The following is a 21728-nucleotide window of genomic DNA, read 5'->3' on the forward strand; positions in this document are numbered from 1 at the left end:
AACGTCTCCTTCACTAGAGGGCGCCATAATTCTCAGAAATGTCAATCAGAAATGAAGATTTGAGTCCTGTAGTCAGAGGCTTTACGTCGTGGTAATGAAACCCCTGAAATTTGGTGCATGCCATATGGGCAGCTAGTGGTTCTTCCCATACTGATAAACTTCCGGTGAACGGTTAATGTGACTTTTCCCCCCCATTTTATATGGTTCCTTTTACAGCATCGATATTGTAATGTAATTAAAATACATTCGGTTAAATAGACTTTGGCATTCATTTAGTTGCTCAAGCGTAAAACAAGACAAAAAGCCGTTTACTCGCAGGCGCCCGTCAAAATTGGCAGGCAGTAGAAGCTCCATTGAATCTACTGGGGTAAAACAAATTCATATTTTAAAAACATGGCGGGGGAAAATGTAATTTAATGCAATGTATGTTGTAGAATCTGAGACCCATTATATATCGGATATAAGTCAGCCAGTGGAGATCACTGATTTCTAAAGAAAACAGATCTTAAACGTGGCGATTTTATAATGGCATTCAGTTCACCGGAAGCGCTTGACCCAGGTTACTGGCAAACTAAAAGTCCTTTAGCATACTTCTGCATATTGAAAATGATCATCGTTAATAGATGATTGGTACAAATGTAAACAAAATAATATTATAAAATTTCAATATCTTTGTCATTCATAATTTTAGTTCTGGATTAAAGTGTTGGGTGATTGATGCTATTTATTTGATATATAATATTCTACATTTTGATACTTTTTGGTTTGTTAGTAGCAGTCTAAAAAATCTAATGAGAATATTTTTTGAGAGTTTATTCATTTGGAATATATATATATATATCAAAAATTATTATCCCTCTTGTGAAATTCAAATTTTTTCAAAAATATTTCCCAAGTGCTGTTTAAGGCAAAGAAGCTTATTTCCAACCTAATTTGTAATTATTTATTTCCTATTTACTAGTTTGTAATCATTATTTGCTTTTGTCTTTGCCATGATGAGAGTAAATGATATATATATATATATATATATATATATATATATATATATATATATATATATATATATATATATATATATATATATATATATATATATAGTTTTACATTACCCAAACTATTTTGTTTCAAAACCTAAATGGTTTGCCTTAATCGGTTTCCTCAAACAGTTTGAGTTAACTTAACTTATCGGTTTTACAGTGCAGTGGCTTGCACTGTAGCCAATCATCAACTATTTCTTAAAGAGACAGTTCACCCCAAAATGAAAATGTACTCACTATTTAGTCGCTCAAGTGGTTTCATACCAATATGGAGATGTTGAAGAAAGCTTAAAACCTGTAAATTTTGAAATTAATAGAAAGAAAAACAAATACTATGGCACTCAGTGGTTACAGGTTTTCCAACATTTTTCAAAATATCTTCAATTGTGTCCAACAGAAGAAAGAAACAGAATGATGTAAATGACAGAATTTCCTTTTTTGGGGTGAACTATCCCTTTAAGGGAGCTAATAATATTAACCTTGAAATCATTTTTACCATTTTTAAAACTTGCTTTTTTTTCAACCAAACTAAAAGAATTAAGATATTTTCCAGTAGAAGAAAAAAGTTGTAAATACAACAAAAATCCCTCTTTTTGTTTTATTATATGTCTGTTCTCTATATGCCCTGCGTCTGTAAAACGTGCTCTTCATTTGTTCATGTGTTGCTGCCAGCCCTATTAAAATAAAAATGTCTGCAAATTAAACAGCTGTAAATGTGTTTTGTCACAAAGTATAGTCAACTCAACTTTAAAACAACCTATAATATGCACTGCAGCAAAACTACTGCAATATTTTGATAAAACATTTAACAAAACTGTAAAATATACACAAGACAAAATCCATTAGTGGTTCAACTGCAAAAACCACAACACCATTTTTTTTTTAACACCCCTTAAATTTTAATAAAAAGTAATCACAAGTTGGTGCAACAGAACACAATGTAAGGCCTTAATACTGTTGTTGCAGTATTACAGTACTCAGCAAACCCAATGCAAAATCACTCGCTAAACAGAAGTCGGGACCCCTTAAAACAGAGGCCCTTAAATGATACAGATAAACTTATCAAAATAAATCCAACTGCCACAGTCTTCATATTGTTACGAGGCATTTGTTTGAAGACCCATCTAAAATTATATGGAAAATACAACTCACACATCAACAGGCAATAGATAAACTACAGTCTATGAGGATTTTAACCTCTACCTTGATTACGCTGCAGTGTTTTTACATTAATTTACACAGATCACATGCATACAAATTCCCTTACAGTATTCATTGTTTTAAATTATGTCTAAGCATCCTTACAGTATTGATTTAAGAGGCAATGTAATCAGAAATCGTGATTATTGAGTTGTGAAACCTTTTTCCAATCAGTCTCTCAAACAACCGAAAAACATAAGAATATAAAATCCACAGCAAATCTGACAATCTCTACACAGTTTCTTGCCTCACATTTGATTCAGGCAGACCGAGCTGTGAGACAAACAACACACATACTGTTAATATTTCTGTCAACGTGACATTTAAAAGCATGACGTTATACTGTATGTGAGGCAGAAAGCATTTCTCATTCTTAGCAAAAAACATCAGCAGCAATCAAGACGTCCGAAGCCTCCCAGCGGACGTCCATTTCATGAAGTTCATCACTTCAAAACAAAAATGATTAAAATAAAAAAAGTTTTTCTGAGTTGTTTTCAAGAAGCAGAAAGGGATTGTGTGAGAACAGAGCCTTTCTTACACTTTGCAGCTCCACAGGGTTGTTGGAAACAGTATATAGGAAACTGACCATAACAAGTAGTAAACACAAGCTGGAGGAAAGGAGGAGCAGAACACCATCACAACTCCTGAAGAGAGAGAGAAAAAGTAGTGAATATGAAATAAATAATAAAAAGTAGTTGATATTTCTCTTTTTATAGTTAAAGATGCAGCAGGAGATCTGGGAAAATGCTAACTTGAGCCTGATAGCATTGAAAATGCACGTCCCTGGCTGGCGTTGTTTATACCGTAGGTCAGGGATCAACCAATAAAATGGCTTCATCTCTGCTTCAAGCCCTCCCCCACCCTGTGGTTCCCATTAAGTGCATTAAGTGAGTGCAAAAGTGAGTTTTGAAATATGGCAAAAGTCCCTTTAAGGCAAGTCATTTCACTCGATCAGTGGCCATCTTTGAAAGTTTGTGTGCATATTCAAGTGGTTTCTGTCATGTGGTTTGGATTTGAATGGAAATTAAATCAAATTATTTGAATATTCACCATTACACTTTACCCCATTCAAAACTATACACGTAACATACAGTATCTTTTATTCTATAGTCATTGATATCACAAAAAGGAGTAACATTGTATGTCCACTAGGCATGGGCTGTATAAGATTCTGACGATATGATAACCTTGGATTAAAATAACACGGTTTCACGGTATTGTGATTACTGCTCTAAAACATATTCTTTTTAAATGTCTGGGTAAAAAACAAAAACTTGTTTCCTTTAAACACTATATTTTATTTTGTGAAACATTTAAAATATTTTGTAGCAGTGAACATGTCAGGCTAAATAATTTAACTTCTGCTGTCTTCATTAGTTTCAAATACAGATTTTATTTTACAATTTAAAATGGCATCTATGGATATCTTTTCTGCTGGAGATACTGTTGTCATAAAAAACAACAACCAAAAAGTCAATAAAATATTGAAAACATACCTTAAGAACGGTATTGCAGAAAATTTTGACGGTTTTAAAACCTTGACTTTTCCAAACCACAGTTTACCTTGAAAACGCTTATCTTCCCATGCCTAATGTCTACACGTGTAACAAAATGACAATAAAGCTCAACTTGACAACTTAAAAAGACAAAGCGATGGGAGATGAATTTTTTTGGGCCAGATCTAAAGGGTTGTGAGTACCATCTTGTGGTTGTACAGTGAAATTGAAATAAAGTGCTAGTATAAACATGCGATGCACAAGTGTTTCTGTCCTTTTGCTCATGTGACTGACATCTGACAAATTCAGTTCAACAGCAATTCAGTTATTCACTTCAGCTCTAACTATTCTAGCTGCAATTCTGAAATAAAAAATGGGTTTATTGATTGTCTGTGTGTAAATTGAGATTCAGATATTCACATCAGAGCTGTGAGTGTAAATTTCAACTTACAAATACAAATTTTAATACGACAGGGTTTCATAGTCAGATTTGCAAGCTCTCGAATTTAGCTACTGATTTACCTTCATATTTGTTTGCCATTGATGACTTACTGTGATCATTGCTATCAGCATGTGAAGAGACTTTAACCAGCACTTAAATTTTTTTTTGAAGACAATCACCTATTGCACCTTTAACACATATTTAAAATATCATTATAAACATATTATAAACATAAACATATATATCACTTTTTAAATTGAAAAAACTTCATTCTTTCAGGTGTAATTTTTACAGGGTTTTTTTTAGCATAAAAAAAGTTTTTGGAGAGTCATATGAAGTCATATGGAATGTTTTGATAATGTTTTTGGTTTATTTTCTAAACTTTCTGGACATCTCGGGACCGGTGCTGTTGATGAAGGATAGAGAGAGCTGTTTTAAGGTGCTTTCACTCTTTGACTTTTGTTTCGGAACCTGTCTCGTTTGCCCAGTTAGTGCGCTTCGTTTGGCATATGTGAAACCAGCAATCGCACTCGGATCTGCGCCAAATTAATCGGTCCGAGGATCGCCTGAATGAGGTGGTCTTGGCTCAATTAAAACAAATTCTAAAGCGAATCGATTGTAGTGAGAAAGCCAAATGATCCGAGCCCAGCTATATCACAGTGTATTATGGATATGTAATAGGCCTTAGGCTATATGAAGAGAGAATTATGAGAAGGGCGGGAGGACATTCCTACCGGTAAATGTGCGTTTAATGTTAAATACGAAAGTGAAAGCATGCTGAACTATTAACGAGAGCTGTTATTTCATTAGAAACATTGACCGAACTGCAGTCTAGCCAAGGACTCTGTATGAGAGAGTCTTACCTCTGACTTATATCTGGTGACGATGTCTGAGGGTGTCACCATTCAAAATTAAAGTGCAGCTTTCCGCTTAAAATGTCTTACTGCCCATCACCATAAATTAAAATAAGGATGCATGACAGCTGAGTGGGACTCTGCAAAATAAACCATGAAACTCTGACCAATGTAAGGAGAGTTTTAGAAAATGTTTTAGCTTTTTTGGTTAGTTTAGAAACTTTGCCGTGTGATAGCGAAACGGACCAAGAACTAAGAGCAAAACTGTAACAATTTGAATCCCTGTTTCGGAACAAATTAATCGATTGACAGGTGAAAGCACCCTTTGATTCATCTAAATTATCTTAATTTGTGTTCCAAAGATGGAGGTAGGTCTCAGGGGACTGAAAAAAAACGAGAGTGAGTAATTAACAGAATTTTATTTTTGAGTAAACTAACCCTTTAAAGATACCGTTTCACTGTGAGAAGAGTTGCTACTGTAAGGTACTGTGTATGAGAAAATGGTAGTTTTTTTTTTTTTTTTACTTTGGAGTGTTGTAAATCTACTGTAGGAGATCTCCAAACATTTACATTTAATCACAAACATGAACATTTAATATAGCATAATAGGGCACTTTAAATGTGATTTTAGCAAATGTCAAATTGAAAATTTATTTTTCAAACTGATCACTATTTTATTTTCAATTAATTTATTGATTGAGTCATTCATTCATTTTCCCTTTATTCACCAGGGGTCACCACAGTGGAATGGACAGCCAACCTATTCAGCACATGTTATATATAGCGGATGCCCTTCCAGCTGCAACCCAGTATTAGGAAAACATCCATACCACTCTTTCACTATGGACAATTTAGTTTGTTCAATTCAACTGTACCGCATGCCTTTGGATTGTGGGGTAAACCGGAGCACCCAAAGGAAATCCACGCAAACACAGGGAGCACATGCAAACTCCACATAGAAATGCCAACTGAACCTTTCAGGACTTGAACCAGCAACATTGCTGTGAGGCAACAGTGTTAACCACTAAGCCAACGTGTCGCCTAATTCATTCATTCATTCAAAAAACAATTGTATGGCACTTCTGCTGGAGACTATTAATTAACACTCTTTACCTCCGATGTAGACCACCTTCTTCCAGGCCTGGGACTCCAGCACTCTGTCATGCGGGTAGAAGTTCTGACTGATCATGAAGAGAATCATGGCCACAGCTAAGATTCTCAGTACGGCCATATTTCCTCCAGTCAGTAGAGAACCACACACGAGGATGGCCGAGGAGTAGATGCACGGCAGGCCACGGTACACAAATGGGATTCCTACAAAAGATAATAATAAATTTATAATGATATTAAAATTATAAATACTGAAACTGATATTGATACTGTATACATACAGTATTTAAACATACATACTCATACAGTCTACACATACAGTACACAAGTCTAATATTCTCACCAAGACTGTATTTATTGGATCTTAAAGTATATTTTCATTTTACTTCAAAATTACTGCAAAAATACATTTATAAATGTAGCAGTGTTTATTTCCACAGTATATTTCAGAAATCATTCATATGGTATAGGGATTATAGTATTATTGCACACAATAATGTTTTAAGAATCGTTTCACTGGCATGGTCCACGCCAAAGGTTTAGCACTAGCACTTTAAGCTAGACTTTACCATATAGGGATGAAAGGGAGGGTAGGAGAACAGTTGAATGAAGGGAAAGGGGAGTAAGAAGATGACTGGTGGACAAGTGGGTAGGTTGATCGGGCATCCTACTATGCCCAGAGACTCAGAGTGGGGATTCAACCTACATGTAGGAACAAAGAGGGTTATAGGATTGTGAATGGGAAGCGAGGAAATGGAGGGAGGGGGTGGGTTCAAAGAACAAGAAGAACAGTGCTAGAGGCATGGTCTTCCTTAAGTAAGTTTATGGAAGTAGGTGATTGGTTAAGGAGACAAAGTGAGGCGTGGTTCCGCCGCTAAACCTTTATTAACAAGTTAACCCCATATAAAATTAAAACACAGCATTTACTCCAATAAAAATCTTTTTTTTTTATCTTAATATATACTCTTTTATCACTTTTTGATCCAATAAGTGCATCATCAGGGAATAAAAGTATTATCATATTTTTTGAAAATAGCATAAATTGCAATGCAAGTGCACTGAGGGGAAAACATAGACAAATCCCACCAGTGTGCAAGACATATTTTACAGTTTCGCTCAAAACAAATTTAATTTAGTGTTCTGCTTTTTATTATTTCCAAGATATAAATTTTAGATCCCCTCACAAAAAAAAAAAAAAAAATTAAATGCAACATTTTCAGAAATCTAAATCTGCAAGTATAAAATATTAGATTACTTTTAAACATTTTTTTATAAACATCAAGCCTAAATAAATAAATGTATCAAGGTGGAACCAATATGCAATACTCAAATGTATTTCTCAGGGTCAAAACCAAATGTATATAGCACTTTTTGAACATTTTGCTTGCTTGACATTAATTACATTATATAATGTAAGGCACTTACAGTATAATATATGTTATTATAATATATTAAATTATATGATATTATAAGTGCCTTATATATAAAGGCACTTATAATATAATATATGAAACATATTGTTAGTCACAGCACAAAAATGTGACATATTCCTAACAATATGGTAATTTATTTCACATAAATGTTGTCAGATTTACTTGAGTTTGGCAGCTAAAATGGTAGTGTTTCAGCCCATGACAGCTGTCTCTATGTGCTTTTTAAATTAATTAATTTAACATTTACAGTGTCACATCACATAATAATGTTACAGAATGTAAATCAAAGAACAGGATGTTAAAATAAAACAAAAAACATGACTAATCAAAATATTAAGCATTGTTTTGAAACAGTTTTCCAATATTAATCAAATAGGATTGAAAGGAAATCCCAAGCAGTCCTGTATAGACATCAAGAAAGATCTTATAAGTATTCCCAAAGGGGAAACTATATTAACCAACATTTTTTCAGATTTTTGATGTTTGTCATAGGTTAGCTTTTCCAGTGGCAACCACGTAGCATTCTGTGAAGTACAATTTTTAAAAGATGGAGCTTGTGCTGCCAACCAAAGTATTCTGCATGTGTTTTAAACAAGTTTTGCAGAAGATCCTCACCGCTGGAGAAGAAGCAGAGACGTACAAAGACAGACAGCATGTAGAGCATGCACAGGATGTTATCCAGCAGACTGGGTGTCCTCAGGAGGAGTGAAGTTGCTATTCCAAATGTTGTGAAATCAGCAAAATCATCCAACTTTGCACCTGCAAGAAAGAAAAGCAAATTAATTAATTGACACCAGACAGTAAAAACAGAACAGCAAGACACTAAGTCAGTGCCAAGGATGCCACTTAAAAACACTGTCAGATGTGATGTGAAATCATGCTGACATCCTAAAATCTTAATAACTCCAGTTTGTGGAGCCATTTTGTTTGAAAGCCTGATGGGAAATCACTAATGGCATGACAGCTCAGCATCCTTTGGCTTAAAGTTACTTTGAAAGAACTGATTTCCGGGAATGAGTCAGACTTCCCATTGCTAAAGCTGACAGTTACTGTGAGGCTTTTGTGATGCTAATCGCCTGATTTTTAGCAGTAGAGCAAGACCTACTTAAAGGGGTAGTTCCAGTGTGCGAATTATACAGTAACAATCAGATGGGGGGTCAACTTTTTCAGAAATGTTACTGTAGTTTGTGTAATACAAGTGTTAGTCCTTTTTGTATTTATTTAAATTACATCTAATTTATAATTAAAATGTAGTAAAGTGTTGAGTGTTTTGAGGGATATTTAGTGTCTGACCTGCAGTATCCTCTAATTAATTATTGTGGAGGTTACTGGATTTTCTCAGTGATGGTTTGTGGCTGGAAGGGCATCCGCTGCGTAAAACCTAAGCTGGATAAGTTGGCGGTTCATTCTGCTGTGGCGACCCAAGATTAATAAAGGGACTAAGACGAAAAGAAAATAAATGAAGAGGTTACTGGAGGTCAAACTATACAAACTATGCACCTAATTTTAATTTATTTTAGGCTATATATTAATACCAACACCAATACCTAAAAGTGTCTTGTGAACACTTACGATGTCAATCGGTGCTCTAAATCTGTCAGTTTCAGACTGTTTAATGATTTGTTTTTCTTGCATAGACCGATTGGCACGATTAAGGATTAACAGTGATATTAACCATTATAGGGGTGGTCAAATGTATATTTATATTATCTGTTATTTTAATCATTACCATTATTATTTAAAATACAGATCAGCTTGAACTATTTTGCACTATTAAAGGGCTGACCCCCCATACACCTTTTTTTTTTTTAACGTCCTTTATGTGGGGATCAAGCCTTAATTAGGGGGGTTAATCACCCCCTAACCCCCCTGTAATTCGCACACTGGATAGTTCAGCCAAAATTGAAAAGAATTCTGTCATCAATTGCTCACTTGTCATAAACATTTCTTTTTTCTATTGAACAAACTGGAAAATATTTTGACGAATTTTAGAACCCGGTAGCCACTGATCCCGATAGCATGGATGTCAATAGTTACTGGTTTCCAACATCTTTCAAAATATCTTTTTTCGTGTTCAACTGAAAAAAAAAAAAACTCCTAAAGGTTTGAAACCATTTGAGGTTGAGTAAATGTTCATTATTGGGTGAACTATCCCTTTAAAGTAAAACACTTCAGATGATTAAGGTAATTATATATAAGCATACTTCCCCACATTATAGGCAAATTACGTAGTGTTGAATTAGTTTTTATACATTTTATATACAGTATTTCTAGCAAAAAAAAAAACTGAAGTCAGGTTTTGAATTCTTGTTTAATTTCTTTTTTCAAAATCATTGGATTATTTGATTTTAGAAATAACTTTTTATCACTTGCAAGATTCAGAAAAAATGCTGGTTTAATAATATGATTGTATTTAATCAGGCAAATTATGTACAATTATATCTGTCTGTGAAAACCAGAATATAAATATGAATAAAACTGTGAAGTTTAGTGTATGTAAGTGCTGCTGAAGAGGAGGAGAAAACACGGTCTTAAAAAATCTGAATTGTTAAAGAAACATTTAGAGGTGTACAGTATTTTGCCTTAAGGTCGCTAGCACCATCTGAAAAGAGTAACACAGAGGTAAACATTCATGCCAGTCATCATCTATAAACAGCATTCAGAAGCTGTTTTAACACTAGTGTGGTGTGATGGTGGGGGCATGTTTTCATCAGGTTGAAACATTTGGCTTTGCGTCCAAACAAGTGGGTTGGAATTCCAACCTTGTTGTCAACAATTTAAGGCACGCCAGATATGCTGGTGGTCCAAAGCATCAGGATAAAGCAGACAATAAGAGCATGATCCTGCTGCGTTAGGCCACTTCATCACAAACAAACCATTCAATTGACAAAAAACAGAGAGGGAACTGGAGGCAAAACATCAGCCATTAGTGAGGTCATGCAAAACAACAGCAGCTCAAGAGTGGCAGTGAGCAGGCATTGTGAGGGCACGGCATAGATATTTCAGGCAGCTGGGTGGACGTGACCACCTGCACACCATCCACTGCTTTACAACTACAGAGTTGGCAAGGTTGTGTGCTTTAGATGAGAAAACATGCTTTGCCTTTGTTGTTGTTTTTACAGAAAGTCAAAAAACATAGTAATGATAATGCACAACTCATGCAGCTCTGAATTAATCCAATAGATATCAAAACTAGAAAACATTTGTGCATAACTGAGTAGGATAAACTTTAAATTGAAAAAGAAAAGATGCTCTTAAACTACGATGGCAACACTTTTACTGCACAAATTCCAGTATGTGCATTAAAAAAGTCATGTGATTTTGTTATAAGAGGTCGTGATAAAAATGTGTGTGAATGGACAGGCCGACTACTAAGGTAAAACATCTAAAATGTTGTTTTGGTCATTCCTAAATGCTTTAACCATTTTAGTATTAGTGCTATTATATTATTAATTACCTCCAGATAAAGAGCATCTGTGCTCTGTGTCTCACACCTTCAAACAGCACCACATGTTCATTGCATGTCAGCATTTGTCTTCTGAGGCGCAAGGCATTTATTAGATGAAGTAAAAATTGACGCAGCTTCTCCTACCGCAGCAAATTCCATTTTTACTGTTGATATTTGGCGTAAATATTTCAAATGTAAATATTTCAAAATGTAAACTTTAGTTAAAATACAGTATCATATATAATAACATATTTAAGATACATATTTAAATACTTCTCATAATTTGCCAACTTTTACCATTTTAGCTAAACTGTTAGTAAACTGATCACACCTATTCCATTAATAATATACCGTATACACCAGTATATCTGTCTGTAATGCTGTTGGAACATGAAAAAAATATGTAAAATTGCTAAGTCACAAAAGGTAGTTGTTTACTGTATCAGTAAGCACTATTTCTTAACTCCCTTAATTGAGTTTTTTTCTTTTTTCCTGGAAATACACATCACAGTATAGCAAATGCATATAATTTCTATATAAGGGGTGAGGCCTTGTGGAGTTCTATAAGTAGCAGGGGCGTAGCGAACATTTTAAAAGTGGGGGGGACAGCTGAATGAGATCCAAAATTTTACATTCATTTTATATTTATTATGATCACCTGTTTCTAAATGGTGTCTTTAAAAGTGAGGGAGACATATCCCCCCGTACCCCGTGGTTGCTACAGTACGCCCCTGATAAGTAGCGTGTTGTTTCTGCCATTTCACAGATCTAACATACTAATACACATGCAATTTCTTCCCCAGCGGTTAATATTATGTGAAAGTAGGTGTATTTGTGTTTTGACATAACGTATTGTAATGTGTTCCTAACAAATGTTGTAAAGTTTTGTGTCCTTCTTAACATAACTTTTCTGACCTCAGAAAATCATATATTGTAAGTAAATTTACTTTTACAAATGCATTCAGATATTAAGTTTGTTATTACCAGAGCAACAAGGCACAAGCTGTTAAGGCAAAGTGGGTGGAGAGCATTAGCTGATTTGCATTTAAAGAGACCAACACAAAATCCTTATGGTTTTGCTTCCAACTAAACAAAAAAAGGGCATTTACACTCAAAAAATGACATTTGCTGATTGTTTAAACTACTTATTTATAATGAGTTGAAACAACACAATTGTTTTGGTTATGGGGGGGACAACCTAATTGTTTTAGGTTCAATCCACTTAAATTTGTAAAAATTGAGTAACATAAAGGGATTGTGTGGAACCCAGCACAGATTACCGTATAGTAGAATAAATAATCAGTAAGGTATCTTGAGCTGAAACGCATTGTGGCAACACCTGATACTTACATCACATCTTGTAAACAAGGCATGACAGAACCCTTTAAAAGCTTCTAAAAACATGTAAGCAGCAAGACTCTGCTCCACACACTTGTACTGAAGGACACTCAACACTACTCACCCAGAGCAGAACATGCATTCAGGTGCCTGGCAACCGCTCCATCTGCCAAATCCAGCAGGTACCCAATCAGAACCAGCCAGCATGCGGCATAATGATGGCTGAAAATTAAAGCAGTACCGCAATTAAGTAAAACAAAAAATATAAACATAACTTACTGAGAACTCAACTAGTCAATAAAAATACAGTTTTCATAAAGTTTTATGGTCACCTCCAGTCATTTGTGTATATATTTTTGATATTTTTATGGCCTTTTAACTTTTTTGACAATAACAATATCGCCTTAGTAAAGTTTTATTTTTACCTACGTCATTTGTATATATATTTGTGACATCTTTATGTCCTTTTAATTTTTTCTTGACTTAAACAACACTGTTTTCATAAACTTTTATGATCCCCTACGATTACTTGTTGTTACATTTAAATCTCTTGAGTGGTTTTGTTTTTATTCATTTGGATTTCTCTGTGAAGTACAAATGTTAAAAGCATGAATGCATACCCGTTGAGACTGCAGAGGATCGAGGCCATGCCCATGAGAAGGTTGGCAACAGAAAGAGCATTGGCAGCATTTTTACGGGCAAACTCCTTAAGATGTGCCCAGTTCGCCTGTTCGTTTAGGAGCAGCTTTTTCGCTTCCTGAAGAAAGGCTACCAAAAAGAAACGTGAGCAATTACACAACAGCTCCATTTTTGTCTGTGCATGGTTTGGAGTAATACATAATGTAAAAATATATTAAAGCAGCATGAAGTCAACTAGTTAAACTTTAAAATGTTACTCCATATCACTCCATCCAGTGACTTTGCACAACATTTAATCATTAGTAAGTAATAAAACATGCATTGTGATATTTATAACTACTTACATAATAAATCATGTACTTTAATCAAAGTTAACTATCTTATAAAGACATGTAATCAACAGAAACATATTAAAATGAAACGATCACTGTATAAATAAAAAATCAATAATACTCTAATGTAAAAAATATGTATTTATCATTTCAACTAGTCAGCAATTTCAACCAGACTGTAATATTTAAAAGGTACTTAAATTAAATGTAAATAAGACATGCTGAGGGAAAAAACATACACTTACCAACAGAGTGAAACTTTCTCACTTTTTTGAAATGTTAAAAAACATGATTACAAATGACTGCTCATCCTGCTGTGCACTAAAACCACAATGCATTACCACATCATATCACATGCTTTCAACAGATAACAGAAAGATGTTTTAGGAGGAAACATTTCTGGAGTTATGATTTATCTACAGTCCATCATATTGACCTACAACTACTAGCCCTCTAAACAAGGCCTAAAAGACACCCTGAAAATATTTAGAAAGCAGCCGCTTGATTTGTATCAAATCTTTCACTGTGCTTGTTCACACCCACAACAACTGGAATCATGTGGTGCACAGCCGATTAACAGTAAAATCCTAAAGGGGCTTTATGTAGAATTAAAGAACCCATGTTATTAGCCACACCGGTGTTTGTTCAGTGAACTGCTAACTGCAAATTGTTAATAGTATCGTGTACATATAATATAAGAGGTTAAACATAAGTCAATGACCCATTACTCACTTTATTCTGCAATGTGCAAGTACTGTAGGCTGTTACTTCCTAATTTATTTGCCTATGTGTAGCAGACTAGAAATAACAAATGGCAGTAAACAATGTACGCAACAACCCGGTGTGTTTACGACAATAGATTTATGACAATAAGTTCAAATTAAAACATTATTATAAGAAAATACTAGTTTAAAATATCAAGCAGTAAGACAAGCTGTTTTTATGGCTATAAATCAATGGAACAGAATGAGACCGGAAGTTTAGATCCATTCAAGTCACATGACAAATAAGATTAAAAGTGAAGTTCTTTTCATTAGAAGTGAAAATAAGCTGGAAATGTCTTTGTTCCAATATACTAACACCAAACATCCAGTTGCCTGTAAGATAAATAAGTAAAAAATTGCTTAGCACTTTCATCTTAATTACAAAATAAACAATATAAATAAGTGAGAAAACAGCCATTAAGAAAGCATCTGATCATAGCAAAGTGCTAATGTTGAAACAATTAGTTCTGTCTTTATAAGCCCTGTTATGTTGTGTTAGTTGGCCTTTAGATTTTTGCACTGTTCTGGTTTACTCTGTCCTGCTTTATTTTATGCTCCAGATGGTTGGTTGTTTGTTTGGTTTGTTTGTTTGCTCACTTTGTTTGGTATCGTCTTTAAGTTTTTGGATTCCTGTTTAGCTTTTGTTTGATTCACTTTGTGCTTATAGTTTTTGCACTTTCCATTCTCGTCAGTTATTGTACCTTGCCTGTCTCCTTGTGTTTTTTGGATTTCCGTTGTTTGTTTATTAAATTATGTTTTGCTGCATTTAGATATTTCCTTTAATTTTAAAATAGCCAGTCGTGACCCATTTTGAGGATTAAAATAAAAAATATATATATGTAAGGGATAATCATCACGTAGCCGTGCTTTAAAAAATGTAAATGCATTTAAAATTCTTTAACGCATGGTTTATTCTTGCTTATTCTGTGGTCATCTTCAAAGTCAAAGATAAAATCAAACTAGTATTGTTCTTTGCAGGATAATATTTGACAGTTACTACATTAGATCGCTCCACTTAGAATTAGTCATAGGCCAAAATATAAAGCAAGTGTGAGAGAAACTGTGTTGTGCATTTCAAATAGCTCATAGTAACATATGTAAGCTACCTTTTTGCAAAAAAATTTCATGTTCATAAGTTGTTTGATTCTTACATATAGCCCCTTTAAATTAGATTTATCTTAATTAATAATTTCAGTGGTCAGTTTTTTTACTGCATTTAAGCACATTGCAATTTCATCCTTCTGCCGAGCAAGATTTACTATAAAGATGAGAGTTTTATGTGTACTTTTAGATTCACAATGTACCACAAAAGAAAAAATATTAACTGCAAGAAAGGCTTGTTAAAATTCTAGTGCTTTTCCTTAAGTGTGACCAAGATGCTGAAACACTGCAGTGATTTTCAATGAAGTCGCACAAAGAGGTCTTTGTGTTGAAGGAAATCAGTGGGCATAAAATCTAAACGAACATCTCAAGTGGCTTGAATGTGTCTTTTTGCTACAGACATTCACATTATCATTCGCATCACATTTTATGCAATATGCTAGAGATCAAAAAGAGCCACCATTTGCAGATATCGCATGAGAAAAGACACAAAAAATTGTCATTTGACAACACAGCTTTCGTTATTTGGCATAAGCTGCTTTTCTATGTAAGTGAAGCATGCATAAACACATGTACATTTAAAGAGAGTAATTTCTGTGCCACTAGCAAATGAACACTCCCCTCGTCTTCCACCGATCAGCAAAACAGACAGATCTGCTCCAAAAGCACGCCACACTGCTCTGTTAGGTGACAGTAAAGACATTTACAATGTTACACACATTTCAGCTTCATATAAATGCTGTTCTTTAAAACTTTATATTTAATTATTCATTTTTTACACATCATGCTTTCACAAAAAGCTTAAACAGCACAACTGTTTTCAAAGTTTATAATAAGAATTTTTTTCTAATAGGAAAAGGCTCTAGTGATACTGAAAATTGAGTATTGATATCTAAAAATGTAGCTTTGTCATGGCAGGAATATTTGAAATATTTTAAAATGTATTCAATGAGAAAACTGTTTCAAAATAATATTACATTTTGATTAAATAGATGAAGCCCTGGTGAATTTAACAGTAAACAAACCCAAATGTTTAATAATTAAATGAACTAAAGTAATGTAGTTAATGTAGTAAATAGACTTATTATATAGTAAAATGGTGTCTGAAGCATTATAGTACAGTACAACATTACAGAACAATATTTGTCTTTTTTTTCAGATTCACCAAATAAAAGACTAACATGTTAAATGCAGTTTAAAGTAACACCTTATTGTTCGACAAATGAAATGCCATGACCCTTCAAAAACAGTGTCAGTGCATTAGATCCACTGTAAATTTATAAAAAGCCCCGTGTTAAATTGGACAGCAATTTTTTATTTAGTTTTAGCCTTAGTTATTGACAAAAATTCTATTTTAATTTTAGTCATATTTTAGTCTTCTGAATCATTTTAGTTTTAGTCTGGTTTAAATCGACTATATTTCAAAGCATTTTAGTCTACTAAATCTACTAAAGATTTAGTTGACTAAAATATATTTGTTTTAATTTCAGTGTAATTTAATTAAAATAGTGTATACATTATTTATAAAAAAATACATAAAACTTAAAATTAAATAAAACAGTATTATTACAATAGCCTTTCCATTGAAGACCAAAAATTAAATATGCATTGTTTATTTATATCATAAGTAATATGTAAAATTATGTGTCAACAATCAATCCACATGTAAGAACAGTAGCCTACTGAAAATACACTATTAACTTATTTACAACCCCTTTTTTTAAATGTGTTATACTACTGACATTGCAAAGTGGACTTTTTAAACCAGTTTCAAGCCATTGAATCTTTGAAAGGGCTTTAAATTGCTTTAAAAATTCCATTTTGCAATGTCAGTCTACCAAGCTTTACTCTTATAGTTGATGTTACAGTAGTTGGAGCTCAGCTATAGCACTGATTAAATACAGTAAGTAGAGTAATGGCATTTGACTAGCAAATGATATGTGTTACATATAAACCACCCCTTAATCAAATTATCATCTCATTTTTATTAGCCAATGAAAATATCAGTATATTTTATTATAGTTGTCGTCGTCATCACTTAATTTTCATTTAGTTTTCATATATTTTTTGTTGGTAGAAACTTGTTAGTCACAAAAATGATGACATTTTTTGTCAATGAAATTAAAATTAACCTAATGTTAACATAACCTTAGATAAACCTAGAAGATTTAACCTAAAATTACACATTATATAAACAAAGAACTAGAATGTAGTTTAATGTATGATGTAATGCTTTGTTGTGGGAGTGTACAAAAAGAGGATTCCAGCATTTATTGTGATAAATAACATAAATTCCTATATTTTGATAATTCCAAAGTGTAATAATCTCCATCTTGGGGCACTCATTGAGTAAAATGCCTTTGCATGATGTATGTCTTATACCCTGCAGAAAACCTTTAAGCTGAAATGCATTAGTATTATCCAAAGTAGTGCTGTAATCCTCTTTTTTCATTGCAGTTTGGCTATTTTTGTTTCCAAGCACCTTGTGGAGTGGTAGAGTTGCTAATGGTCTTACCTCATTTGTTGTGGGAGTGTACATATCTTAACAATCAAATCAACAAACATCAAAAAGCCTACATACATTAGAAACTTTTTTTTTTTTTGCTAAAGACTTCCTCATAGCCATTACTCAAGGTATTCTTGCTAGACTAGTTCCTCTCCACCAAGTGACCAATGAACAAATTGACAGGGTTAACATCTATCTTTTTTTACAATAATGCATTAATTAGTAACTAAACCTCAATGTAACTAGGAAAGTTAAAACAAAGTCCTCAATAGGAAACTATTAGACAAGTGGCACCAATGACAGATTGCCCAGCTCTAGACACTTACTGTAGTTAAAGTACAACCAATGCTCTACAGAAATGCCCTTAGTTAGTTAGGAAACCCACAACTGTTTTCCCAAACTGCACAGTTGTTTCTACAGTAGATCTTGTGCCAGTTCTTGTACTGACCACTTAGGTTAGTGCCACACATTATTAAAACGATGTAAAAAAAATTCTAACAGAAATTTATTTGGTTGTATAAGGAGCTGAGATGACGTGGTGTCATTTAGAAAAATAGCAATACAGTATAATAAATGTACATACCAGAAGTAGGAGTCAGGAGGATCATGATGGTCTACAGAGATCTTCAAGCCAAATAGCACTGCGAATAAACCAAGTACGCAAATCAGTGCCTCAGATCCATGTGTTACAGCAAAAACAGAATGTGCTTTTAAGTCCTGCCTAACAGGTGGACCAGCCCACCACACCACACCACTGTACCATCACTGAAACACCCTAGTTTTACTATCTTTGTGAACATTATCTGGCTTACTCTTCGATTAGACACTCGGAAATCTGATAATTTGATTAGTTTTGCTTCCATGAAGTAGTTTTATAAATAAAAATGCTGGATCAAATTTAGAAATGCACTGAAACTGATATTTTTTATTTTATCATCTCTTACAGTACATTTAGCTTTACCTTTCAAAATGTTCAGTTAAATCCTCTAATGGTATTACTTACTGTATATCATGATTTTCAATGATTTACATTGTTTTTCCACCTGACTCTAGACAATATTTTATATAATACAAAATCCCTTTTGTGAATGTTTTACTGTACTATGTGCACTTTATTAAATTAAAGTAGTTTTTGGTAAAGTATAATTTTTTTATTATTGTTTTTATTATTTAGTATTTTTATTAAACCCAGAGTATCATAATACTTGATTTTTTTTGTCAAAATGGGAAATGCACTGAACCAGATATCTTTATTTTAAATACATAAGCATTATAAACATTACATAAACCAAATTTAACAATTGCAATTTATTTATATATATATATATATATATATATATATATATATATATATATATATATATATATATATATATATATATATATATATATAGTTAAAGTCAGAATTAGCCCTCCTGAATTATAAGCCCCCCTGTTTCTTTTTTCCCCCCAATTTCTTTTTAATGGAGAGATTTTTTCCAACATATTTCTAATCATAATAGTTTTAATAACTCCTCTCCAATAACTGATTTATTTTATCGTTGCCATGATGACAGTAAATAATATTTGTCTAGATATTTTTCAAGACACTTCTATACAGCTTAAAGTGACATTTAAAGGCTTAACTAGGTTAATTAGGTTAACTAGGCAGGTTAGGGTAATTAGGTAAGTTTTTAGGATCCTTAAGTTTTTTAAGGATGGTTTGTTCTTTAGACTAGCGAGAGAAAAAATAGCTTAAAGGGGCTAATAGTTTGACCTCAAAATATATACTGTATAAAAAATGGCTTTTATTCAATCCGAAACAAACAAGACATTTTCCAGAAGAAAAAATATTATCAGACATACTGTGAAACACTAAAAAGAAAAAAATTCAAAGGGGGGTTAATAATTCTGACTCAACTATATATTCTTTTTTAAAGGTTTTTAGAAAATTTAAATGACATTCAAGAAAAAAAAGTATTTAATGATGAGTTATACTTTACAGTAAGGTCAATTAACATTAGTTAATTTACAACTATAAATGTACAACTATAAAGCAAAAATATTAATTAAAATGCATTGTTATTTAACTTTAACAAAGTAAAAGCATATTTACGTTTAAATAAAATATTTACAAATGCTTTTGAAAACAAAAGTTGTTATTGGTAATGTTGAAATCAACTACTGTTTACACTAATCTGTAGTTATCTAATGTTAATAAATGAAATTCTATTGTAGTTTTTGATCAGGAAGTATGGTGCAAAAATTTGCTTAAAAAATATAGGTTGCAGTTTATTTTGATAGCCCACTTTAGACATTCTGTTGACTACATAACTTTGCAAACACATGGTACTGAAAAAAGTTAGTATTAGTAGAGACTGATTAATTAGAATTAACTAAATACATGTACATTGCATAATTATACTTATAATAACATCTGGCAGTCTAAATAAAGCAGATATTAAGCTTCATTGTGTTCCAGTATACAGTCAAAACAATGTCAAAAGATGACCTCGCTAGTGATCATATAATTATTTATTAGAAGGTTCATAACAATTACATGTGTTTAATAGTGACATTAGAATTGAAGGTGTAGGTCATTAAAAGACGTTTAAAATTAACAATAACAACATATATATATATATATATATATATATATATATATATATATATATATATATATATATATATATATATATATATATAACAATAATAATAAAGGGTACTTACAATGAAACGGTCTAGCCAGTAGCAGGGTTAAATGACAAGAAACTTCTTCCTTTACTGGCTGAATGAAGGGTGAGATGTATTTAAACAGACTTCTGCATCAGAACCACGTGTCTATTGCATAACATCACAAATAACCTACGCAGACAACTATCGTACTAAATAGGGGAAAATGGGCACCTTAATAAAAAGAAAAAGAAAAACGTAGGCTATAACTTGTCGGCTCTGTGGTTAATAATAAGGTTAAGGTAGGATTAAATCGTTTCTGCCTTTCTTTTTTTCTAAATAAATAAATAAATAAATAATTAATTAAAAAAGATAGGCCAACGTAAAATTACATAAAAATCTTTTAAATGCATGCTATGTGTTCTAGATTATGGTGTAAAAAAACTGCGTATTCAACATTAGAGAGCACCAAGCCATCTTGTGGACTATATCATAGTACGGTATCTTACCTCAGGCAGTTCCCTCACCTTACAACAAAAAAAACGAGTTTTTATGATTAAGGTATAGATAAAATGAATGAAAACTTTTTATTCTGCACAAAAATAATTTATTGTTCTATGTTTTTTTTTTTTTTTTTGTAAGCCTACTGAGCTTAAATTAACAAAAACAAATTAATTCCATCATTCCTCAAAGCGTCTTGGTATGTCACGCTGAGAAACTTACCTTCAATGTCAAGCACAGAGCGATGCCAATCAAAACAAACGCAGACAAATAACGGCTGTTGTTGAATTCAGTCGACGACACTGTATTTTTTATTTTTATTTTATTCGCATTCAGTGATAAACAGTTATGACTTTCTATTAACGACGATACTGTTCTGTCCTGCACCTGTTAATGACAGACAACACATTTCTCTTATTCAGGGTCTCTTTTTAAAGGCATATCAGGATTCACTGGAATATTCCATCGGAAATGACGTCGAAGCAGATCTAGTTCTTTCTCTAAACTTTGTTCAGCACGCATCGGATGCTACTCGAAATGAACGCTGCGTCTCGACGGCTGAGTCGATCATATAGACGATGCTGGAGACGAGTTCGTTAAAAGTGATATGAGAGGGTGAAGCTGGATGTGGGAATATCTCAGCTGAAATGTCGCACCAGAAACCAGTTCCTGTGAGGTCACTTTCAATTGTTGACCACATGATGTCGCCAGGATGACACATAAAAATAAAAAATTATAGTAATTACAAAAGCTACATCCAATGCTGTATTTTGCATTGGTAACAGCTGATGAAAAAACATGGCTTCATTAAGACTAGGTCTGGGGCATTTTATTCTTATCTATAAAATAAAGATCAGTCACTAACACAAACAAAA

At 33.0% G+C, this 21728-nt stretch overlaps 1 protein-coding gene across 9 annotated transcripts; it reads right to left on the bottom strand.

Annotated features, from left to right (window-relative positions):
* Nucleotides 1-1911: 1911 nt before the first annotated feature.
* tmem269 (transmembrane protein 269) lies at nucleotides 1912-21502 on the bottom strand. Of its 9 annotated transcripts, XM_087305879.1 has the most exons (11): nucleotides 21076-21258; nucleotides 20862-20879; nucleotides 20410-20467; nucleotides 18284-18341; nucleotides 15771-15874; nucleotides 12979-13126; nucleotides 12483-12580; nucleotides 8188-8331; nucleotides 6143-6343; nucleotides 2776-2881; nucleotides 1912-2683 (listed from the first exon to the last, which is right to left on the bottom strand). In XM_087305879.1, the coding sequence occupies exons 6-11, from the start codon at nucleotides 13011-13013 to the stop codon at nucleotides 2611-2613; spliced, it is 657 nt and encodes a 218-aa protein (XP_087162005.1). In that variant the 5' UTR covers nucleotides 13014-13126; nucleotides 15771-15874; nucleotides 18284-18341; nucleotides 20410-20467; nucleotides 20862-20879; nucleotides 21076-21258; the 3' UTR covers nucleotides 1912-2610.
* Between the last annotated feature and the right edge of the window lie 226 nt (nucleotides 21503-21728).

Source organism: Danio rerio, chromosome 23 (genome assembly GCF_052040795.2).
Source record: "Danio rerio strain M-AB ecotype USA chromosome 23, GRCz13ab, whole genome shotgun sequence".
Taxonomy (NCBI): domain Eukaryota; kingdom Metazoa; phylum Chordata; class Actinopteri; order Cypriniformes; family Danionidae; genus Danio; species Danio rerio.

Bases quoted from the DNA above. Each gene is read 5' to 3' on its own strand.
- tmem269 (XM_087305874.1), bottom strand. From the start codon at position 15,897: ATGTCTTTACTGTCACCTAACAGAGCAGTGTGGCGTGCTTTTGGAGCA. The intron at 6,344-8,187 runs GTGAGGATCTTC...TATCTTTTGTAG, and splicing joins TCTCTGCTTCTTCTCCAGCG to GAATCCCATTTGTGTACCGT. The intron at 2,684-2,775 runs GTAAGAAAGGCT...TTTGTTTTGAAG, and splicing joins ACCCTGTGGAGCTGCAAAGT to TGATGAACTTCATGAAATGG.